This window comes from Cyclopterus lumpus, chromosome 6, assembly GCF_009769545.1.
Source record: "Cyclopterus lumpus isolate fCycLum1 chromosome 6, fCycLum1.pri, whole genome shotgun sequence".
NCBI lineage: Eukaryota > Metazoa > Chordata > Actinopteri > Perciformes > Cyclopteridae > Cyclopterus > Cyclopterus lumpus.
This window is the reverse complement of record NC_046971.1, coordinates 9,322,891-9,349,019: the sequence shown is the minus strand read 5'-3', so window position 1 is coordinate 9,349,019 and position 26,129 is coordinate 9,322,891. Positions and strand designations below refer to the sequence as shown.

Here is a 26,129-nt window from a genome sequence, read left to right as displayed (position 1 = left end):
CAGAGGACATGTGATTGAGATGACCAGAATTTAGCTTCTATTGAACACTAGTGTGTGTGTGTGTGTGTGTGTGTGTGTGTGTGTGTGTGTGTGTGTGTGTGTTTGATCCTCGCTCTCTCAAAGCCCAGATTCTCACTTAATTGTGTCGGCACCTCTATCTGTCTGAGTGAAGGTAGAATGTACAAACTGGCTGGACTGGGCTGGATCAATACCAGGCCCAGGCACATGGTCAATGATGCATTGACTTCCAGCTCTTAGTCCGCTACTTGTCTGGCAGTGAAGGCATGTGGTAGCAGAGCACAATGAACACATAAACACTTCTGCACCCTAACGCCTGATAGGACTCAGCCCGGGCCTTTCCCACGGGGTGCTTTGGAGGATGACATAATGCCGTTGGGGCTTTCCGCAAAAATGAGGTTATGACTCAATTACTAATTAAATGCCCAGAAATTACTCAGACGACAACAGTGGGAATTATTTCCTTTTGCAATCCTACTTGTATTTTTGCCTTCTTTTTGTGCAAGTAGTTTCCACAATTTTCGCCAACATCCTCTTATTAAGTATGGGTCATGTGGAGGGGACGGAATATCAGTTAGATAAAAAGTTTGAAACATCCAATCAATAACTCACCAACTCAACTTTGACCAGTGTTTGACCCTCAGGCAAGAGGCAATTCAAATGTTAGTGATGTTCTCTCTGGTTTATGGCGTAAACAGTTCAAGTTGAGGATGTTGTCTTCGCCAAATCTTTATATAAAAGGTTTTCATCACAGATGGCCTCGGCAGAAATAAACAATGGGGGATTTAAGGAAAGACAATGCTTCCAGCCTCAGGGGACGAAACACAAAAGGAAACCTTGGTGGGCAAACATGCGCAGAAGCACAAAATACACACAGACTCACACACACAAGTGCTCGCACCAAATCCTGACAATTAACAGAAGATATGAACATTACGATAAAACTAATAATTGTAATTGTGGCCATCTTATGGCTCAAATACACAATGCAGTGAAATATGTCAGGGTTGTTTTTAGCACATGTTGGAATCCAATACGGACACTGGTCTCCACGGCAACCCGGATATGTGGTGAGAGTGGCCTTTGTCTGCAGAGCAGTGTTTGGCATCTCCACTTAGCACTAGTTCCTGTTATAAAACAAAGGGGAGCAGAGCCGAGCACTTTACGACAGGGGGACAGCTTGGCCAGCCATTTGTGTAATGAGCGATCACTCACACCCTGTTGCAAGGCCATGTGCTGGTTTGAATACAGCCAGTTCCCCTCTGTACACGGCCTAGAAGCTGTTTCATCTCTTACTGATGACTGTGTGTAGCACGCACACACATCTGAACCTCCATATACAGCTAAAGTTCAATGAAAGGAAAAAGGAACACTGTAATCTAATTTGTGTTACAGGCTGGAGTTTCAGCGCGATGCAAAGATTAAAACACAAGCCTTGAGGATAAAGCGCGGCAATGTTTGTGCCTCAGATGAAAGAGATATCCACATACATTGGAGGCCCCATTGCAAATAACAGCTTCCTAGAAATAAACCAAAAGTGTATTAATGCCTGAGCATGAACAGTGTGGCAGAAAATTCACGATTCTTTGATGTTGCCTTGTAATTTGCTGTAATAGAGGCACCTAGTGTGTGTTTGTGGTTATTACTGTAACTCTGGGACTGTGAGACTGTGATTATGGAACAATCTGTTCAGATTGTGCGTACTTTAAGCATTAAAAGGATAATTTTGGTGTATTTCAATTGACGTCTTTGTTAAGCCCAGTACCCCGCTGATACTCCATCAGTCAGAGCTAACGTTACCATGGAGCCCACAATGTCACTGACTCACTCCCACAATAAATGATCTGGTGGCTAAAACTTCATACAACGGGGGGAAAAAACACGAGCAATAAGCCAAAAGTTTAGCCAGATGATTTAAATCAGAATATATGGAGGTACAATTGAAAGTGAGCACCCAAATTGTTGGTGAAAAGTCAGTCTAAACTATATTGGATCGTTATATCTTACAATTTAGGTAATAATTTAGAAAATGTAGCCTTTCTTTTCTCCTTCCAACAAGTTTGTTATTTGTTAAACTGAGTTTAAAACAGGTTTGATCACGTTTGAATGCTTGTGTTTCTTTCCCTGTCTGACCTCCTTTTTTCAGCAATTTTGCTCTGTTCACAGCAATTTCGGCAATCATATTTTTAGCAATACAAATTATTTCCACAAATAAAAAAAAATCTTTTTATAATCTTACATGTCACTTGCACATGTTTGTCTGCTTTTATGGTTATACACTCTGACTGATTACAGCTGATGTGTCTGGGTCCAAACTACCCTTTAACCTTGCAATCTATACATGTCTGCTGCTCCGCCGTGCCTGGAATACTAATATTATAAATGCCAATGCAAATCAGAGTCTAACAAAGACCAGCGTTGACCTGCTGTGGTGGATAAAGGACAAAAGCACTTGTCTGGCTCTTCGCAGGACCAGCTTCACAGACCAGCTCTCGCCAGCACCGCGCCTCCTGTTGACGGCAACAATGGCTTTTCGCCTGTGCTGTCAGCATCTTACTGAAAAGACTCTGTCGACAAGCTCTTTCTGCAGTTTCTCTCACAGATTTAACATGCGTCTGCTGGAGTTGAATTGGTCAAAGTCATTCCCGGCAACACCCCCACATTACTGCTACTGAGGGAACACTAAGGGCAGAACTATGTTTCACACTGTTCAACACCATGTGTGCTTTATAAAAAGGTACCATACCATGTGGATCCTCGTTCGCCTCTTCTTTGTTCAGGTGAAGCTGATGACTTTTCTCGGTTCTCTCTCCTCTCCTGTTTTCATGGGCTGTTGGACAGAAGCACAATGGTAGAAGCAGAGGTCAGGACGGAGCTAGTGAGATGAATAAACAGTGAGGCCAGGAGGCAGGAGAAAGTGGCACATTTGTCTTGGTATGCGCAATTCATTTAAGCAGAATGAGACTGTGAGCTTAAAAAGAAACCCCACAGAAAATACAATTCTAGGACACTTAAAATTACAGAGTTTGCATTTATTATGTATGAAGCACTCGCTCCCAGCAGCGGGCTAATTTAAGACTGCATCAGTGCTTTATGTGTGAATGTTTCACTCAGCTGGAAGGCAAAATTAACATGGAAAGAATTTTAAAAAAAAGGTATAGTAGCAGTCCCAGCCTGTGTTCTGGGCAGGTAAAATATTAATATCTCCCCTGAGGTATTCGAATGTGTGTATCTTCTTACTTAGTTAATTATCCTTTTTTAGAAGACCCAACTCACTAGAGTCTCCTCATACAGCGTCTGCCGTGACCTTGATGAGCATCTGAACTCATGCATTATTCACAGAAAGAAGAAGAATATCTAGCCTTCTTACTGGCTGGCTTTAACTGTCAATGTACAATATGTTTCCTACCAACTGTGTCTAATGAGCGTAAATGCTTTAAACTTTCTCCTGCTCCTAAACTGCTTTGCCACAAGTGTCTGCCAGCTGAAAATAATGATATTGCAACGAGCGCCAATTAAACTGCTGGTATTCCAGGCTCAGTGTGCAAAAATAGTCAGCAGCGTGGTTTTGACTGACAATACTTTGGAGCCGGTTTCAAAGCCCTGGCACAGACAACTACAGCATCCACTATGGTGAGAGCAGCGTGCGGAGGCATGAACAGCATGCAGCTCTTGCCATTAGATGGTGAAATACAGACAGGGTATTGGGGATGGAGAATATCCCAGGAGTGTTCCGGCAGATAGAGCCGGCCTCACCATCCCGCCAACACACCATATTGCCGGCAGACTTCAGATTCACCAGGACGCTGAACCCAACTGACAGTGGCTGCAGCACTTCCTCCCCCATACACAATACAGGGGCTCGGATTGCATCTAGAGAAGGCAATCAGAGCCAGAGTGAGGAAATGGACGAATCCGAGAAGTGTTGAGATGCACTGGAATGATGCACTCCCTTATCACAGAGCCTTGAGTTCAGACACTACAAAGCACAAGCTGAGGGAATCAATGCCATCTCCACAGTGGCTACGCATGCATGTGGAGCCAAAGGATGGAGCCAGTCATTTACTAAATATTCACCATATGGCTTACACATTATAACCATGAGGCAATCAAACACTGTAAACCCTTTCTATCTAGTTTGAGTCTATTACAACAGCAGCATGTATGTATGTACATCATCATCCTCCTCATCATGTCTATAATCTGGTACTGGGCAGCAGAGTGGGCACATTTTACCCTGTAGCCTGTTGCAGAGGTGTCTCTCCTGAACCCCTGTTTAGAGAGCTATTAGCTGTTGAAGAGCAACAGCGGTGAGGGTCTGCATTATTTTCTGGTTTCCATGGAAACACTTTTCACTGGAAAGTGGAGCACCAATAGGATCGCAGAGCCTCATTGAATCGGTTATGGGGGTGAGAAAAGAGATGAGCGCAGACGGCTGAGAAAGCACAACAATAGGACGAACCCTCGAGGGAGACCAGAAAGGCCGAGCTGCTGAGGGTCCAACAAAGCGGGGAAGGACTCAACACTAGAGAAAAGGTTTCATCTGCATCCGCTCAATGGCTTTCCTTTTATAGATAGCTCTCGCCAACTAGTCATTGACATTTAAGCTCACGAGCACTGTTGGCAATTTAAACATTAAGGCAGCCACTAATTGATTAGCCTCTGCTGATATTTCAGGCTCTGGCAATAATATTGCATCACTAATATAGCCAGTGTGTAAGACAGTAGAACATTATAAATTATGTGTCTCTCCATACAGTATGCTGTTGACATCCCCCACCGCCCCATTCACATTAGAGATAGCAGAGGATACTGAAGTGGTAGTAAAGGAATAAGAGGAATGAAGGAGTCAGTATGCTTCAAATTAATTGCTCCTTCGATTTTCAGACAGTGTCCGACCTCGGTATTGGGGTCTGCGGAACCAAGTGGGACCAGATCCAAATTATACTCAGTCTAATGAGTTTGGGTTGGGTCTCTTTTTGTTGGTTTTGTTGTTGGTGCAGGAGGTGAAAATAGGACATCAAGCTGCTGCGGTGTTGGTGCTCTCTCTGTATTAGGCTGGATTTTTGGTCAAATTATTCTTATCAAGACTGTACTGAGTGAACGAAGCATTTAAACTTCCCTCTCAAAATCAAATGTTGTACTTTTCAAACAACAATTTTGTGTTAAAATTTACATCCAAGTGCAACACCAAGAGGTGTCGAAGGGACTGTCTGAAACTGTGCACCATGTCTTAGAGTGCAGCCGATTGCAACAGCCAAACACACTTTTGCTATCGAACGTTGCACACACTTGTTCATTTCGGGCCTTTACGATATATATGCACCATATATATCGTGGGAATCATCTTTTATGGTTTTTTTTGCCTCCATAAGTCTCCTCATCCTGCCAATCCGCTGGGCAACCTTGACTGAAATGTCAGAGGTCGAAGAACAGCAGGGAGCTTGATCAGTGACACTTCCTCTGGGGACAGGAAGTGGGCAGGATAACGGGGAAGGAAGTGACAATTCTTCCATCTACACCTCGCAGCTGGTTTGACCTCAATTTCTCACCAGTGTTGATAAAAGCAACCCTTTGAGCTGCAGAGGCAGCTGCACATCTAGAAATGATTACCTATGGGGGCATTGTGCGCCTTTAATCAATCTTTTATAAATACACTTAATAAAAAGGACAATTCTCCAGTCCTGGATGTCAGCCCTCCCTGGTGGTCTCCACGTCCAAGTCCGTATACATCATGATAATGATAATATTAAAGAAATGAGAAAGAGGGTAATTGCTGGCAGACATTTATCTCCTGAACGGCTGGGTGCTTTAATGAGGGCAATACTGAGGCAAAATTACCACCTCACCTCGACTGGATTTATTGATCTAACAGTGTGAGTCAACTACCAGAGATAAAGATAAACCACCACGATGGAGAAACAATCCCCACTCTGAGCAGAGGGCATCGCTCAATTAATCACTCACTCTCTTCTCTCCGGCCACAGATAACCCACTGTTTTCTTTGTTCTCCACACTACAGTAGGTGCTCTCGGGTTACACGCCCGGCTTCAGTGTATTCACTCATTCGCAGTCCACAACTTTTCGAGCTAAAGATGCAGATTGAACTCATTTCCCAGTCATCTGTTCTCTCTGTGATAATTATTTTGTGCTAAATGGAAACCTGATAGGGATTTTAATCCCTGGAGACGTGTTTAGAGGGTGCTATTTTGATGCTAATGAAAGCTGACACTGTGTCTACCTCTTTGGTAAATCGGCAGCAAACATTAGCCAGGACTCTTTGTGGCTGGTTCCTCCTGTCCGTATCTTTTTCGCCTCACAGATGTCCTCATCAAAGAACGTTGAGAAGTGTCTCACACAGATCCGTTCAAAACATCTGCCACTCACTTCTCTCCACTGACACCGTGATGAAGAACAGCAACAGAACTACTTGTTGTTATTTTCTTTAACCCATGCCTGTCAAACTTAACAGGCCGCCTTGTACACCACCACACTTTCACCCTACTTCCCAGGCCCCAAAGGCTAGCCCCCCTGTCTCTGAGGAGCCAGGGGCCTGGAGGGTAGCACAACAGTGCTTTGAAGTCGAGCGATTAAAAGGAGGAGAGACCTGTCGAATTGGGATGATGGGGCTAAGGTTGGAAGAAGGGGAGGATCAGTACGAGGGACAGGAAAGGCTGTGAATACTGAGAGCTCAGGGCCCCCGTGGGATACAATTAAGAGCAAGGCTTTTTTAGTGAGGGTTACAAAAACACACCAAGGATACCAGCAGAGCAGCCTTCCAAGCCAAGGTAAGAGTTCATTACTGCATACACAGAGGGGGCTGGGGCTGTTAAAGTCTCGCCAGTTTGTTGCAGACTCCCCCACCCACAGGCCCTACGAGCTGACGAGCTGACAAACAGCCGCGTGATAACCATTTCCATTCCATAAATCCTAAAGCCCAGTAAAGCTTGAGAATCACGCAGCTTACAGAGCCTCAAACTGAGAAAGGAGCTGAGATGAAGATCCAAGCTGCCAGCACAAAGAGGAAGTCTTCCCTCGGGATGTTTTCCTCTGCGCAAACAGTGCACTAAAGACAACACACCCGATTTGTAGTCAAGTCAGAATAGAAGAAAGTCAAGACAATGAAATGTTTTAATGAAAAAAGATAGGACCAGTATCGACAAATGATTGTCTTCATTATAGATTCATGTGCAGATCATTTTGTCATCATCATTTGGTCTGTACAATATCTAACAATTTAGCTCTAGTAACAACAAATTGTCAGTAAACCCGATACCACACACAGTCTAAACTCAAACTCCCACAAGACATTGAATGTGTGGCCACTGTCAAACCAGCCACTTGCACATGTGTTAAAAACACATCTGGTAACCATTTCTAGGCTTCATTTAAATGTTGCTAAAATACCATAAAGTAGTAGGTTCTGTATATTTGTTGAAATCAGATTATGTCGCAAAGACCACATCCGCCATGATTATTACCACAAGGTCCTTATCAGGGGGAACCACCCTATACCTGTAGCGTTACCTCTAATTGTGAATATCTAACCTTAACATGCCCTCATCTTCGTCCTTCTGGCTGCTTTAGACTCTTGAAGCTGTTTAGTGTGACGACAAACAATGCGGTAAACATCGCAATGCAGAAAATACACAACAAGTGGAAACAGATTATTTGCTCAGAGGGACCAGATGCAACTTATGTTCATAATTAAAACGATTGAGACGGCATTTGAGTTTGGACTCCTCCACAAACAAAACTTCCCTCTCGTAGACGGCTATTTTACTAAAATGCATCAGAAAATATGCGAAAAGCAGTGAATCTTTGCTTTTGTTAATCTGGATTTTGCTCCATGACCACTTGGCAATTGCCTGTACGTCACAAGACAATGCAAATAGGATTATAAAGTATAAGGTAAACCCCAATAAAAGACAATATGACCAAGAAATGGGCCACGGGTCGCTGCCTGGTCATAACAACATCAGTTTAGCCCAAAACCTGAGCCCAGTGGGTCCGGTTCTTATCGCTGATAGTTTTCACGGCATATCATCATGAGCACACCAAGCAAGGTGAACTCTTCTGAAATTCAGATAACAGTAGCGGATAACCATGATCGATTGATTCCAAAACAAATATTTCCATTTGGCCTATTTGAGGCACAGAATTGTTTTCATCAATGGACACAGTGAGGCAACATTGTAAAGCCTGAGCGGAAACAACACATTGACCTCCTTTGTTTGTGAGTCCAAACATGTGCCTCACATTATAAAAGTATAAACAAACATGGAGGAAGATGACAGGATTGCTGCCCAGTTTATAACGTCTGGTGGTATTTTGGATCTCACAACTTTATCATGGCAATGTTCACTGTTGCAGTGATCCAGCCAAAATATCTCAATAAAAAACATGTTGAGGTTAGTGCATAAGGAAACGACAGGAAGCAACCTGTTGCTCAATCTGGTCAACAAACACCAGAAACATATTAAAGACACACTACTTTGGAGTTTCCTGAAGGGTTTTATAGTGGACCGCCATCGCTAAGATCCTGAAATCAATACACTCATAGGGAATAAAGAATTAAGCTTCAGGGGAAAAGAGCAGGAGCGCTGTATATTAAATGAGCGTCGCAATTTTTTTGTCAATGAACGATTACTTAAATTGAATACAAGATGAAATGTGTTGAGATCTACAGCTTACCACAAACAATTTCCTGTGGGATATCCTACTTATAGAGTAAATATCACTGAAAGTATCAATCAACTGTTTCAAAATTAAGCAGAAATCACTAAGGATTATAAATATTAAACAAATTACAAAACTGCAACAGATATGGAATCAGCACTTTATGAATCGATAATATATTATATCAGATGGTCCCTACTGATTGCAGACTCACATCTAACTGGTTGACAATATGGATCAATGACGTTTTGATCTTACACAGGCAATTATGTGTACACTAAAAATCTATTTATTGTGCCCCAATGTATTGAGTAATAAAACAGGTACGTTTAATGTATTATCACCCCATTGAAACAAGTGCACACGGTATCCAACAAAAAAGAAAGACTTCCACACCACCTTCAAACACAAGCAATGGTTGTAAGTAATACAGACGCCAGTAGTATTTACTGATGCTGTAACTAACCCAAAGAGTTGAGTGGGCATTTGCAGTACAAAACGACAACATGAAAAACATTAAGTTGTATTTGCATTACCGGGGGAAAAGAATAAGTCTTATGGTGTAAATTACGTCAGTTTCAGGGCCATTCACCTTGGTGAAATAATTCAAACTGCAGTAATGCAAAACATTATTTGTAAAGAGTTTACATTCAGTTGTATTTGAGTAACTGAGACGTTTTGAGTGGAAACATTGTTTGACTTGATCTTAGAAAGAATTGTGCTCCATTGAACACACAAAGCAGTGCTCCATCGCAAGACTGAAAGCCCACACACACGGAATATAAAAGCTGCAAAGAAAATCAGTATAAAACCGCACCAAGTTGCTGCACACAGAGAGATGGGAGCCTGCATCTTTTGATTTTGCAGGGGGCTGTACGGGAGCAGCGGGGCAGGTGCCCCGCTGGGTTACGAGCCCCAGAAGCTTTGCATCTGGATTGTTTCCTCAGCCCAGAGGGGCTCCACACTGAAACCTCCCCATAAAGCTGCACATGTGCCAAAAACCCCAAAGCCCTGCATATCCTTCATCGATGTCAGCCTGGATATGGTTGCAGTGATAGCTCATAACAAGCAGGGAAAATGACTCTTGCTTTTTGTTTCTCACACTGTGAAATATGCTGTCACTCATGGCCAAATAACCCGAAATGTGTTTCTGCACGATGGGCGAAAAAAGGGTTTTATCACTCTTGTTCTTCAGCAGAGCAGGACGAAACTGATGGCAGGAGGATTACTGGAGCCGCGGAAGATGAAACTAGGATAAAGAAGAACTCTGAACTGTGTGAGTAAGACTTCTGCCTACTCCAAAAACCTTAAGGTACACTCTTTTCTACATGGGTTCCCTCTAAGCTCCACTACTGGGACAAGGAGTTGAAAGATATCCTTCGAGGAGATAGCCTGCTTGTGAGTGAGTCCCAAGAGGAAACCACGAGGGACTGAAATGTGGAAAAAAGAGGGTTGGACATGTTCCATGGTACAATCTTGTAAAAATGCAGGAGTGCTTTAAGAAACATTCCTTCAAAAGGCTGAAGGAGCCACAAGCGGGGAGACGTCAGGAGAAATCATGCTTGGCTCAACACAAAAAGCACTCAGAGAAATGAGATTTAATCTGCTGAGCTTAAAGTGTATTAGCCAGATGTAAACAGTCTGTAACAGCTGTGAGAAAGTTAACTTCTAGGGCCCTGCTGCTTGGACAAAAAAATTATGAAACATCAAGCAATACCAATGGAATAAACTCTGCAAACAGTTCTATTTAAAGGCTCAAATAAAACTTCCAAAAGCCAGGGACATTGCAGTTGTGGGAGTCAGTGGGTTAAGGTTAACTGGCCCCAATGAAACCTTTTCTCTATGGGAATACGCTGCCTCCAGGCCCGAGCTGTGGGAAAGGGAGTTTATGCAATTACATCACATTGATTTATGGGAGATAAAGGAAAGATGGGGAGAGAATGGAAACTGAGCTGCTTGGAGGCGGTCCAAGATTTGGTCCCTGAAGAAACACAAGTCAATAGGTTTACACCACAAAACATGATGGATCTGAGACAATTGTGCGGGGATGAATGTGGTCAGAGTAACACTGGCAACACGGTGAGGTCAAATCTATCTCCAATGATGGGTTTTGATTTACAACTGAAAACAAACAAAACTATGAAACCCATAAGAATAAGAGTGGCCATAATTGTAATACAGAAGCTTCTCGATGAACCTGCTCATGGAGCACAGGCAGATGACAAGTTCAGAATAGCAATAACACCACTGCTGAGCGTACTTTCAATTTCCTCAACTCTGGGGACCTGATGACAACTGTCTTGCTCGAGCAGATGCTGCAGAGGTTGTCTTGAGTATTAATTGGGTGTAGTGATGAAATTGTGAGTAATGCACCCAAGCGTGCACTGCAGCGCTAGCGGGGAGGCATACCTCCATCAGCCCACCGCGGCCTAACAGTTATAAATAAACAGTCCATTTAGTGCTCTCCACTACTGTAACGGGACCACAGGAGTGGCCACAGCTGGGGTTGTAATGGTGAAGCACATTACTGCTCTTCTGCTTATTTAAACGTTTGCAAGTGACTTGAGTCTAAAATGCGGGGAAAGAAATACAAAAGGATGCTATCTTCCTTCTACTTGTCTAGGAGACGCACGTACAGAAGTCCTGTGAGCTGAAGCCAAGAAACCATGTGACTGAAGTACTAATCACCTGAAGCTGTATGAAGCAGCGCTCATCAAATTGCCACAGATGAATGATGCAGATTGTTAAAAGAAGTAAGCAAAAAGCTGACATCTATTCAGAATTTCTGTTATATAGCCCAAACAAATAGCGTATGAGCCTCCAGAATAAAGTAAGAAAGTCATTAGTTTCTACGACATGAGACTTTGATACCAGCCACCAAATGGTGAAGATATGAACACAGCTGGAGGTGAATACAGACAACAGTCACTGTAATGTGTTTATAGAGTTACAGTAGGAGATATTAAATGATTTAGTTTTTTAACTTTCAAAGATCTCCAACCGTCTGCAAATTCTCGAACTTCTTTGAAACACAACAGACCTTTGGTTCGGGCCAAAAGCAACAGTATGAATATATACACATGAAGAGCTGGCCAAATATTTGAAGGGGGTGTTTTGAAAGCTCACAGAAGAGGCTGGATTATCATGTGAGATGGGGGTTGCTCTAGCTGTGGCAAATGTATGGAAAGCTCATTCAGAGATGTGGTGAGCAAGAAAAGGTTGGACATCTGTTCCTTATTACGTACAAAAAAAAAAGCCTCTTGTCCATTTCCAAATTGCCTGCAGAGATAAGCGAAAGTGGTTTAGGTAATTGTTCAAAACATTGGCTTTCTCCTCCTTCATTGTTTCTTTTGTGTATCATTTTAATGAGAGGAGATCATGAGATCATGCCTGGTTATTGACTGGGACTACATTGTATTTAAGTATTAAATAAACTAGCGTAAAAGCTGTTTTATCGGTGTTAAATTCCATTTTGTCATCTGTCTAATTAGAGCCAAGAAGACGGATGCTTTTTTCTTAATTTTCTTCCCAAAGTGTATGACATGACAGATAAAACCAAAAGAACCTTTTCACATCCACGAGTTTTCAGAGACACCTTCCAAATCACTTTGGCTTCAACACTGGTGCTGAGGCATTTCACATAAGACCTGACTCCTGCCAAGTGTTATCGGGAAAGATGATCTGGGCCGTTCCTCCGGGGCGCAGACTCTTGGAGAAAAGCCCGAGCACTCAGTTTTTTCCTCAAACACTTCACAGTTTAGAGCCCAGGTGGTCAAGATGAGGTTGGATGACTTTGCTGCTGACCTATCGTCTCGACGTGGGACAGGTGACAAATCAGTGGGACGCCATCCAAGATCACCTGATGTGAAAATAAAATCCCAGAAGCACCTGTATAGGTTGTTTTTTTGCACCTAAATCAATGAACACCGCAGCCAATTTAATTTCACATACCGGAGACGGCTGCTGCGCCTGTGCTATCTCTGAGAAACACATGTGAAGGTGATCCCTTGATTCTACTGTCAGAAAAATAAGGGCCTAAATACATTCTCATGAAAATATCAAACTCTTTTAATACACTTCAAATGGTTAAACAGTGGCTAGCTTTTCTATGCAGTGGATTCCCCTTTCTCCCTAAGCTTCAAAGAAAAAAAGATGCAGCAAAGTGGGGATTAGGGAAAAAAGGAATTATGCTTCACGCTATGCATGTGTTTAACCTAATAACTATTAGCAAATGCATTTTACAGCAAAGAAAATACCACCTCATATCTATATTTGCTCTTCTCTTCTTAGAAAAGCATATCTTCTTAAGAATTCCTTGTTAATGTTCAGTCCCTGCTTTTATAAAATGCAGTATGCGCTGCAGTAATGGGAGCGTGGTTTGCTTGTGGCCGTAACACATCAGTTGGAATTGACCGACTGTTTGCCCAAAGGACAGAGACCGTGTTTCAGTGCAGCGACCCGTGAATGGCGTCTTGAGGAGCGCACTTTTAAAGTGGTGGTGGGCTAAAAATTTCATAAAGGACCATAAAATAATCATGAGGCAGCGAGGCGCTCTGTCTAATTGTTTCCCCTTTGAGGAGTAAAAATAACTGTCTACAGCGTGTACATTTCATCTGCCGTTAAAAGGCAAAGGCTATTTATTACTCAGTCGGACATGCAGAGGCTGTTACAAAACAAGTACATTCATCATCGTAAAAAGCACACAGGGATGTTGTCCAAGAACCATCACTGCAATCTTCCCACAAACTGGTAATGTTCACGGGAGGATATCCTACATGGGCAGTAACAGTGCAGCACTTTGTGCTTCACTTTGCTTAACCACATGTGGTCTAATGCTGTTCTTGTGGGCATTACATAGAAACACACTGAAGAAACACAAGCAGAAAACCCTGCAAAGAAAGAAACACCTGTGTCAAACTCTCAACACAAAACGGCGGTATGAGCCGGAACTACAGGTGAGATAACATTGTCACTCAAACAACGAAATCCATAGGTAGAGGCTCTAAATGCAAACCGACAGATGGCCCCGGCCGACACTACTCGGTATACAGATGGTTCACTCCCTGTTCTTTAACAAGCTGAAATGAACCACACGCCTCTATCTCAGTGGGCTTGCGATCCTGGCAGGAGAGACATCATTAGCCCGCCCATCCCCCAAGTTTCCCCCAGGTAGAAGTTGGACCCTGCTGAGGATTTTTTTTTTTTTTTTTATCAAACACTGATCCGTCCTCCTGATGCTGCATAGGCTGACAAGGAGCCCATATGTCGGATAGAGCTGTGGCGAGTCTCGCCCTGTGGGAGGGACTGTAACATTGCTGCTATCCTCCCGGAGCTGCAGGGAGCAGCGCTGTGGACAAGGTGTGTGGGCTTCAAACGGCAGCAAAAAAGCAGCCAGCCGAGTGGAAAGGAAAACGCTGGGGCATACATACAGTATTGGCATGATATTTTCATACAAATGCACATTATCATTATTAGAAGGAAGGAGGAGAATCACATTAGCCCAGTTATGTCTACTGAAGTTCACAATCTTCCCTTCCAAATCGAGATAGTCATTTCTGCTGAGGTTTGTCTGTGCCATGTTTACGAGTACAATGCAACACATTTAACCTAGATTCAAGCAGATGTGAGATCCATGAACAATAAATATGAAATAACCCCATTTCCAGTTGAGCTCTGGCTGCAGGCATGTGTGTGTGTGTTGGAGACCTTCAAGTACATTTGTGTATTTGGGGTTTGTACGATTATTACCGACTGGAACAGCAAAGGGTTATTAGCAGACTGGGAAGCAAACCCAAATTACGCTGAAAATAAATCTCTTAGGAGGTACTCTATAATTCAGCCACGGTGGAAAAGCCACGACGGCAAACAGGATTGCGTCATTATGTACCAACTAGCAGTCTATAAATTTGATGTAACCGCACCATCTCTTCATATCACAACTTCCAATCAAGCGAAAGGGAGTTAATGAGCTAACATCAAGCTACAACACCCAACATGCATTTAATTAGTTTAAAATGATAATAGGCTAATTATGCGGGTCATCATTATCAACCTACTGTCCATCCCTGCACTCTACATGACCAAATCAATTTGTGGTGGGAGCAAGTGTGTGTTTGTATTCGCGAGTAACAATTACCATATCACATTATGCTGTGTAGCCCATCATTGGTGATTAAAAATGAACAGGATATTTACAGGGGCTCCTTTAGGCAGATGAATTAAAAATGGCGAGCTGAATATGTAATAACACATAAAAAAAAGCCCAAGATGACTAATGAGGGCATTTTCGTAAAGCTATATTCTCTTATTCCAGAAACGTGGCTGGAAAGTGCAGGAGCACTCGAGGGGGAGAACCTGGGAGTAGAAAATGAGTGAGAGGAGTGAGGGGTGGAGTAGTGGAGAGCTGGGAGACAGTTGTGGCTGTGGCAACAGAAAAAGAGAAAGACCAGAAGCTGGGAGAGAGTCCCATTTCATCAGAAGTCAGGAGATGAGAGAACCATTAGGCCCAATGAGTCACAGGGAGAGGCGGAACAAAAATGATCTGGCCTGAACCCAGAAAAATGTCCAAAGTGAGCCAGAAACAGTGGCCCAAAATGAAGACTGATGTCAAATGCTTCTGCAAACGCTACAGTTGTTACAATACCAGTACCAGAAAGGCCTCCGATGCAGCCAGAAATACTTGACTATAGCTTACTGCGTTCATCCCGCCTGATCACTCTCAAACGGAGATGAGAAAGTACTCGTTCGCTACTTCCAACATCGTCAGAAACTGATGATGGAAGTAGCAATAGTAGTAATAATAGGTGCGCCGTCTCACTTCTTTCTCATCTACATTGAGAGTTGCACATGTGCAGTATCGATTGGGCAGATGCTAGCGGAGAGTGTGATGTAAAAAAGTTATATGGCAATCATTCTCTGGATGTATTTGTTTATGTTTTACAACGTGTTTAACCTAATCCAGGCCATAAAACAATGATAGCAAACACATCTCATCCATACAGGCTTAGCTGTTATAATAATAATAATAATAATAATAATAATAATAATAATAATATTAATAATAATAATAATAATTAGTATTATTTAATAAATCTTTGCTTTTAACAAACTTGTTTCAGATCTTTAAGTTTAGGTGTCGGTATGGGTATCTTTAGAAACAGTACATGTCAACGTCTCTACAGATCTACACAGAAAATGAGAGAGAGAGTTTGCAGATGGCTACAGTGATCAATTATGTTCATTATCTCTGCATCTGCTGATTATTTTCTTGGTTATTCAATTAGTCGTTTGACGTATAAAAGGTTGAAAAATAGTGAAAACTGGTGATCTCAGTTTCTAAAAGCCCAAGTTGACATCTTCCAATTGCTTTGGTTTTTCTTACAGACATTCAATTTACAATTTAAAAAACAGGATAAATAAACAAGATCTTCATCAAGTATTTAGTTCATTTCCTTCTCTCTTCAGCTCTGATGTGTGCAGTAGGCTTATACCCTCCAAATCTGAACAGCACACTCAATACAGAATACTAAAACATAAATGGACATATTAGCATAGTGCCCTAAAAGTGCATAAAGGAGAACAGCATCTCACATGACTTGTGCAGTACGTTGCAGCCCAAACATGGAGTCAATTCACAGTCTGAAGCCCATTCAAAACACAACATTGATGTTCTTTATCCTCCACACATGATCTTTTCTGCAGCGATTCACAAACAATATACAATCCTTCATTTAGGTTGATAAATGCTGCCTCTGAGCATTGAAGGTTTTATTGAAATCCTTACCAGCAACCAAGCAATTTAACAAGAAGTCTCACAAGAGTTCTTTATCTGTAAAATGGTCAAATTGGCCCCAAATATCATCTCTAAAAGAAAAGCTCCAGTGTGGGAAACAATCACACGTTCATAAAATGAGCTCTTCCTCCCTGGTGCTATACTTGATTAGCACCCGGCTTCCTCCGGCCCATTGTGCCGACACTGAGCCCAATGTGAGTCCGCCCAGCGCTATTGTGTGAACTTAGCAAAGGAATGGTTGTTCATCTCACAAACCAAAAGCAAATACCTCCATAAATGAAGCACAACGCTAGTGAGCACACTAGCGTTGTGCTTCATTTGTGGAGGTATTTGCTTTGCTCTGTGCCGAAACTTTTAGCATCATTCACTGGATCAGAGTTGTGCTAAAGCCAGGCAGGCAAGTAATCTCCCCGCAAGGTAGCGCCGTGTCAAAAACCTCTCAGTGCCAGATTCCCCGGCCAGACTAAACCCCTCTCCGAGCTTTGACTACATGTGGGGGGATGAAAAGAGCACGAGGTGATGAAGAAACCCTCCGGCGAAAGCACAGGGATTTACAGAGTGTGCTTGCTCTGTGTAATGACCAGCGGGTTCTCACCGGCAGCCTTTAATGGACACCTGAGTGACACGGTTTATTAGTTCTGAAAAACGTTATGCGGAGGGAAAAGATGGCAGGGGGGATTTGGAGATAGATGTGATGTGAACATCCCGAGAAGGGGCCGAGTGTACCCTCAACTAAGCGCCTACCAAGCCGTGAGCCAGTTGGAGAGCCCGCTATCTGCCGAGCCCAGCTTGTCAAATACATACGTTTTACCTCATTACCTGCTCAGCACAGCCATTATTGAGGGAAATAGGGTGAATGCGTGATAAGCACAAAGAATTCTTAGGTTGAGCACAAACAGCCAGCCTGCTTCCTCCTGATAAAAAGGAAGCGTCAGCAGAGAGAGGGCCCCCCCCAGCTTCCTGCTTGCGGTCATTCACTAATTCCCGGCCCGAATGGAGGCACGCAAGGAGCAAAGGAATGCCTGAATGTGTGAATATCATTGGATTATAGAGCATTTTCTCTTGTACTCAAGTTTATTTAAATAAAAATGTGTCGGCGTGGAGTTATCAGAAACCTCTGAGAGAAAACATCAGTAGACAAGTCAAGTTTTAAGTCAAATTGATCCCAAATTTGAACCGGCAAAAGAAATAATGGCTTCATTTTGACGTTGCAAATATTAGGAGTGGGTTGTATCGCGATAAACCGATGGACCTAATTCTCCATTCAGGTGTTGCTGAACAAGTGCTAGTCTAACTTCAAACAATGTGGAAAACACAATGTAAATATGTTTGTTTCATGTATTCATTAGAGGTCAATCTGCTCATCTCTCAAGATCAGATGTTTTCGTCCTCAGTGTACGTATACGTCACCTCATAAAACAGTATATCATTATGATCGATTGATTCACAAAGTCCACTTTTAATGAACTTGTCCACACCATACAAGCATACACTTTAGTCTTTTTGAGGAAGTGCATGTCAGCTATGCTTTGTAGGTGCACCATACCCCCTGAACAAACAAATACAAATACAGCTTTAGGAAGCGTCAAAGCATAGTTTTTTATATGATGTGACCTTTTGCTTCAGCAGACAACATAAAACCACAGGTTCAGCGCTAAGAAAATACAGTGCGGACACATATCGTAACACACACCTTCATGGCTTTTAAACAGCTGATGAAAAATACACCTTTCCGAGAGTAAATTATTTCTGCCAGCTGAAAAGCAAATTTCATTTTCTCATGTCTCATGACAACAAAGATGCTGAACCCATTACTAGCGGAGGCCTCTGCATCACACACATTAAATGAAGGGTCCTCTAGCAATTGAAAAAAGCAATTTTCTCATTGAGCCAATAGATACTCCATTTAGTTCTGGGCTCTCTACAGACCGCTGCTGCCGGAGTGGGGCTGAAACGGGGGAAAGCGAGTGCAGAGTGATGACCCAGCCTCGGTTTCCCTCCGCCTCGCTGCTCTGACACCCATCGATACGGACACAGACGTGCTTCGCAGACTGGATGAGGTGGGAGATAGGGCTGATGAGAAAGGATGGGGGACAAGAGGAAGAAATAATAATAGATGAGACGATACAAAAGGGAGACAGAGAGAGGAGGTGGAAGGAGGTTGTGGCGAGGCAGGAGGAATCAAGGATGTGAAATCAGGGCCAGTGATCAAATGACCGGCAAAAAAAGGCAGCAGGCGCATCAGCCGCTATTAAGGACAGAGAGAAAGAGTGAAAGTGTGAGAGGGAAAGGAGAGTAGGGAGAGAAATCAGAGGCACCCAACCACGTCGAACCGTAGATTGATTAATTTGAAGGCTGTAACGAGCGCTGCTCTGCCAGGCCAGGCGGCATCAAGTCAGTCACCCGGTCCCTCTCAGCAGGAGCTGCCATTCACACATTAGTATTTCTGCCAAGAACTGGGTGGCCGAGCAATGAACATGCACACACGCGCACACACACGCAAACACACACACACACACACACACACACACAAACACACACACTCCTATCCTTTTGTTTTTGCTGTACGTTCCATCGCTGGCACCGCAAATGTGTAATTAAGAGCAACACATTATCAGAGGGACTATTAAAATGAGTGTGCTGATCACCAGTGGCAAGTCTCACACCAGGTGTTTTGTGTCTGTAGGCGGAATAAATACCAGCTTGGCTCGGAGGAGATTTGAACGCACTCAAACATGCCCCCTCCTAATTGTTACTCTGAGCATTGTTGCTGCCAACCTTTATTCCCCGTATAAATTACACTGTAGTTTTACAAACCCTGTTGTTTGCATTTGTACTCATCCTGTAGACATGACTCTGTGTCTCTATTTCCCAACAGTCGTGTGAATCAAGCAGAGAAGAGAAAAGGCTCCAAGCGGATTTTAGTCATCCGTGTTTCAAAAGCATCAATAGAATGTTTCTTTTCTTCGTCTTTTTTGACAAGGCAAATGTTCACCCACAACACCGTGAACAAACGCGCCTTTGTTTTCAGTTTGTGTGCTTTTTTTCCCCCCCTCAACAAATTGTTAACTCACCTAAGTCATCTCGGGTTAGGGAGTGAAAAAAGGAGAGTGAAAAAAAAGAAAGAAAGACGAGACAGAGAAGGAGAGAGATCTCTAGATGATGCAGCGGTATCTCAGCACAGCTCATCAATCAGTCCGTCTAAGCTGCTGGTCGTGATTTGGTTCTTCTCTCCTCTTTCCTGACTCACTGTACCAGCCTCGGGCGATAGAGAGCCGGAGTGAATGGTTGGGACTTTAACTCAAGGCCAGAAACTGGTTTGTGTTAATGGGTCCCTTGGAGCCAATTTCTTCGAGCAAAATCTGATTATAACCGGATTTCCAGCCATATCTGTATCTCGAAAAACTGCTTAAGTCTCGCCAGTGTGAGCAGAACTTAAACCTTTTAGCTGTTAGTATCCAAACTTTTCAGTGAACCAGCCTGAATTCACTTAAAGATCACATGTTCAGTACTGCAAAAAAAAAAAAGGAAAATAAAAAGGAAGCATGTTTACAATGTCCTCAGAAATATTGACTTTTCTCTTTCAGAGTCCTTTAATGTGTCACTTTGGCTCCAGTGGAGACGAGACAGGGATGAGGTGGTTTTGGATGATGTATCCCTCTGATTGATGCACACTGACAGTGGACCCTGCCCTGCAGCTAAGGTAGCGCCGTCAGAAGCATCCATCTGGTGACCCCATACATCTCTGCAGACAGCCTCCTCCTCGGTTATGGCCGGAGCCCCGTGGGAAGGATGCCAGCTTGGAGATTGACACACATCACCCCGGATTCCCCCCCGATGGCAGGTTTCTCATACTTAACCCACAATTATCTGCAGACTGCATATGTATCCCGTGGATAGGAAGAAGAAAAAACACCCGACCTGTCCTGAAGTTAATTAAAGTGTAAATGTCCTAACAGCTTAATACACGAGTTAAACGATATTTATCCCTCATTTGATTTATCTTTCGGCATGTTCTTTTTTGGTTTCTGCAGCTCATCTGAAGATAACATATCATTTGCAGCAACAAAGTAATCAGAAATCAAACAGCATCGCCCGTTAGACACGCTGCTGCTGCTGCTGCTGTAAATCCTGCAGTCTTAAAAACAAGCGGCGGACTCCACAGCTAATCGTTTAGTTTTCATGTCGACCTTTTAAGTTGGAGACTTGTAGTTGTGGAGCACGTTTCTTACCTCAATGCGCAGCTCAGTGCCGAAACCCTCTGTCCGTGGCGAGATGTTTACCTGCGAGAATGTGACTAAAGTGCCTCTTTGAGAAGCCGAGGACTGCTGCACGTTCAATAGGATTACAACACAAATGAAGCCGACCAGCTGGAGTGTCCACGGAGGTGAAATGTGCCCAGGCAACGTCCAACGGATACAATCCACGGCTCCGAGATCTGCGATCCCGATGTGGACAAGCGCGCACTGTTGAGAGGAGATTGGTATGCAAACACTTTGCGAAGTCTCTGAAAGCGGCGCGGCTCATCCGACAGGAGGGCGGAGACTCTCCTCCGACATGGACGCCCCGGGTTTACTTTGTGTGTCACCCGGTGATACTTGGACTGCTACATGATAAACACAGCATGCATTAACGTTGTACAACAAATGTTGAAAACAAACGTTCATTTTAAATGAACGGAATTAATTAAATGTATCACAACGGTTCTCTTTGGTTGGTTTCCTTCTCTATAGAGCCACGTGGGTTTTCAGATTAATGGAGTACAACATTTTGGGATGATGTGCTTGAGTTAGCGAGGTTTGAAGATCAGATATCTTATCTTGACATATAAAGCTAACCCAACATAAACATTGGAAACAGTAAGCCTAGCTCTATCCAACAATAACAAACATGTCTACCAACAGGTCTGAAGGTTTACAATTAAAAGCCCTATAACCTCCTGTCTTGTCCCCTTGTCGAGTCTTGTCTTCACCTGAGAGGTGGCCAGGCCACCAGCTGAAGCTTCAGTACATTATTGCATCTGCATGGACACAAATGAGTATGCCTACACAACCCCCTGGTTATATTGAATTAAACAAATAGGATATAACTTGTGCTAAGCTAAGCTAACCAGCTGTGTGCTGGAGCTTCATATTTAACAGACATATAAGACAGTGGCCTGTCAGCCCTCTCAGCCATCTCTGGGTGAGAGGGCTGATACGTCTTCAGCAAACCACCAGTATAAAGGAGCAGTGTGAAAGATTTAGTGGCATCTGGGGGAGGCTTCAAACCAACTGAATACTCCTCCCTTTCCATCGAGAACTATGATGGCCTTCAGGTAACGTGAAAACACCCTCTGTAGAACCAGTTTGATTTGTCTGTTCTATTGAAACATGGCGGACTCCGTAAAGATGACCCGCTCCCTTTGTAGTTGTGAAGGGCTCATTCTAAGAACGACAACACAACGATTCTTATTGCACCTATACACTAGTTATCAATATATTCCATTTCTGCTAATAAATCCCCCTTAATCCTACATATTGCTCCCTTAATTAATGCAGGAGTGTGTATGTCAGTTAGCCTTAAAAAATGAAGTCAGAATTTATTAGTGTTAGAATTTAAATTCTTACTTCAGTTACAAAAAAAATACTTTTTGAGCAGACTTTTGACTGCGTTTAATCTTTTTCACCCCCCCCCCCACACACACGTTTAATCTTTTTCTTTGAATTTAGACTCAGATAGCAATCTCAGTCAGAGCTTTATATTTTTATCTTTCATGTGGCTGTTATCTTTTCCTACCGTTTGTATTTAGTCTCAGTGGGGAAATGCCTTCTCTTTGGAAGAGTATGACAAAGTAATCGCGCACGTCATTGTGTTTATCGTGGTGATCTTTTACACCCACAGACAGCCATGGTGGAAGCCAACATCACTTGTGGGGAAAGTAGCCTAATTATAAAGTTAGAGTCCAACTGCTCACTGCTTCCAGAGAGGATCACAAAGCATAAAATAGCCTAATATTATCTTTGTGAGAGTAATGAGTACTGCTTCCTTGAGAAATTAGCTTAACTCTGTTTTGGATTCCATCAACAGATGAGTGACAAATCTCAGATAGGCAGCTGATAGTTATTGTTTGTCCCTTGTTAATTATTCATGCTGTGTGCTTCTCTCACAGCTAGAGAACAAGAGGAGTGCTTTTGTTTTGGGTTTGGGGGGGGCTGAAGTGTTTTCTATCCCTCTGTGCTCCTCGTGTCACAAAATCTACTACAGATGGAGAGCAAGATAAACGCTCCAGAGACTGATCTTTTTGCCTTCTCCTCTAAGGTCGCGACACTGACATTCCCAGTGGCATACGTGATACTTCCAACCCCCAGTCTCCTTGTGTTTTCTCCTGATCCCTTTCTTATTGGCCCTTAGGAAGTCTGCAATTATAAAAGCATTTCTGAAGTAAAGAATGAATGACAACAAGCAGCTTTAAAGTAAAGTTTGAAACGGGGCAGCGATTCGTACGGGAACGTTGGATTCAAAGACTCCTCGGGAGCTCAGTTCAGACGGAGGGCCTCCGCCCGTGTTAGAAAAGTATCACAGGAATGGCCTGGCTGCCGAAGGAACAGCTGTGAGGTATTTTCTTTTTGGCTCCTTGGGTATTTTCAGAGGGCTCAGAGAGCAAAGAAAGAAAGGCTGAGGTGAATCACTGACTGAACTCACTCCTCCCCCCACCCTCTGAGTGCTCACATGGATCACTGGTGTTGGGGAGAAGTCCTCTCTTCAGGCTGGGACATAGTTCACTTCAGAGATTATTTGTTTTTCTCAGCTAATCAGTGATTGATCAACACATGTAGTGATCTGTGGCACCCCGGGGACGTTGTACACCAGTCAATACACAGCCTGTTTACAGTCTCTGGTTTTCACCTTTCAGGGATGGTCCAAGTTACTTTGCAAGAATTCAATAAAACATTTCAAATTGACTTTACAAAAGTGGGGAATGATATGTAAGAAAACTTGAATCTTTTTAGGCGAGCAAACAATTGTTTTAGCGAAAGTTTCCAATGAGACCATGCGGATGTTGAACCATAAGGAATTTGGATTGAATGCTGTGTTCATTACATGTGCGAAAATTATTTGAAACCCATTCTTTTTCTAGCCTGATTTTGTGTACAGTTTACTTGTTCCTCCTCCATCCAAGCTGCCGGCAATAGAATGTACTCTTGTTTCCATGTTAATCACATAACACACACACACACACACACACACACACACACACACACACACACACACATTCTTATCGCACACAAACCCATTCAATTCAATTTACACAGCCTGAGCTTCAATTTCACACACATAGCATCATACCACATGCTATCTCATTAAACAGGCTGTGGACATGCTTCACAAGCTCCCACATAGCCGGCCTCATTGTTGTGCACACGCACATACACACGCACACACATACAGATGCACAGATGCACACAGGGGAGGTAGTGTTACAGAATTTCCCTGGCAACAGTATAGGAGTAATATAATATAGTATTTTATGCTGGATTGTTTTGTCTTCAAATGTCTTTTTTAATATGTAAATTTTGAATTCCTATAAACACAGGATGTTATTTTACCATTCTGGGGTTCTTGCACGGCAATAAAATAGTCTCTTCCTCCTGTTGGAATGTGGTTTATGTTTTTCATGTTTAAAAAAGCATGAAAGCTTTGTGAAGCTCTGTGCAGCTTCTTTTCCGTTGACACTGACAAGCATAGTGTAAAAATAATGAGTTGATCAAATGTTAGAGAATAGTGAAAAATTTCCCTGAGCCCTTTTTTTGTACGACCAGCAGCCCAAGGCCATGAAGTATACATTAGTTAATGAATTAGTATTAATGAAAAGCAGTGAAAAGCAGCAAATCTTAACACAGCGCAAGCCTTATACTTAAATTCTAAATGTATTATCAAAATAGTTACATTTCTGTCAATCAACTAAATTTATTTCAGCTCTAGCAAATATGAAGCTATCGAGCCAGAAGGAGACAAGCTTAGTTTATAGCTTAAAAATCATTGGCTCGATGCAGAGACTTCTCGGACTCTACACTTGTTGCCTGGCAACCTTGCGTTAACAACAAGCCTCAAAGGCATGGTTTTCCATCGCTAATACTCGGCAAGAAATAGTTCCACCACGTCACCCCTCGTAAAATGATAACTTGTGTTGTAAGATGTATATTTCTTGTGGCCATCAGAAACCGACTCAGTGATTGAACATCAAGCGTTCCAATTAGGCTCACATTAACCAAAGCAATTCAAAAGTTAGTTGGCAACTGTGCGATTTTCCTGCCATTATTCTGATATATGTAACATAATCCGCACGCAGAAGTACACAAACACAGATGTACACAGGAAGACGTCGAACACGCCATTGTAGCCTCAATCTGTAAGGGGGCATCCGCCAGCGCCCATAACTGTGCCATCATGTCTCATGGCTTCCTGCCTCCTTCGCTCCGGGACCAGGATTAAACTTGTGTTGAGGGGCAAGACTCATCTTCTGGATTCCCTGTAGGGGAACCACACACACACATGGTTACGCTACCGCTGAATGGGCTTTGCTGTCTTTAATTTGACATTTAATAGCCGGAGTCACAATTCTGTTTTCCAGAATGCAACTTCAAATTTGGCTCGTGGCGAACCTTTTCAAAACATAGTTCTCCTTAATGAATATTTAAGCAGAACTTGTCCTTGTGAGGCAAGTGGCAAACATTTTGCCCCCCGAAGAATTTCTCGGAGACACCATCCAAAATCAGTGTGCTTTCACATGAAATCTTCTGTGAATTCATGCGTCTCCATCTGGCTTCGTGAGCCAGTCTGCATCTGTCACATTGCCAGGCTGGCGGAGAAGGGGTGGAGGAAGGTGACAATAGAGATGCCACTCTCAAGCTGGAGGGTACCGAATCTTCTATGTTTGAAAGCATCTTCATCTTAACAAACTCCTTCGGTATTGGTGCGTGATACTTGGATGTAACCTAGCAACAAGCCTCGACTGTTTAGATGAATAATTGGACAAATCCGTAGGAAGAGGCGTAAAGTAGAAAATCAGGGTATTAACATGCTTAGTCTGAAATAAGAAAGCTTTTAGAAGTATCTTTAACGCTTTTAGTATTGAGAACGCTCTGTACTGGTTTACATTTAGACCTTTTCTCTGTTGCTGTGTGCATTCCCCTGCATGGAAAAACAACTGTAGGCACTTTAGTGTGAGGCTTCACCACCTTAATAATTACAGATGTCTACCTGCTGTAGCTCAGTCAGTGACAGGAGCCTGAGGATACAAGAGAGAGTGAGGGAGGACGAGTGGGAGGGAGGTAGAGGGAAGAGATGTATGTCAATCTGTCATTTTATACACCTCTTCTTTTAGGAATGCACACAACAGAAACTTCTGCTGGGCCTGACTTTAACCAAGCGGCGAGAAAACACACACAGGAGGCACCCAGGCTGTAGAGCAACAGGAAACGGAGAGTGTAAAGATGGAAATGAGGAATGACTGGACTATTTTTGCCCTTGTTCCCTCTTTATGTACAGTAAGTGTGCTGACTGACTCCTCCCACCCCTCCCAACGCCCTGAGTGCAAGCATTTCTTTGCTGTCTTGCGGTGACAAGCCAAGCGTGCTAAACTCCCTCCATATATTGT

The 26,129-nt window shown here is 43.0% G+C and overlaps 1 protein-coding gene across 1 annotated transcript in view; it reads right to left on the bottom strand.

The window, feature by feature from the left end:
* The window catches only part of tspan18b (tetraspanin 18b), a 30,625-nt gene extending 9,635 nt beyond the window's left edge, over positions 1-20,990 (bottom strand). Inside the window, exons 1-2 of the mRNA XM_034535257.1 lie at positions 20,722-20,990; positions 2,765-2,848 (exon numbers count right to left, since the gene is read on the bottom strand). Coding sequence (XP_034391148.1) covers positions 2,765-2,767 — 3 coding nt within the window. The 5' untranslated portion in view covers positions 2,768-2,848; positions 20,722-20,990. The remainder of the gene's footprint in view (positions 1-2,764; positions 2,849-20,721) is intronic.
* Positions 20,991-26,129: the final 5,139 nt, after the last annotated feature.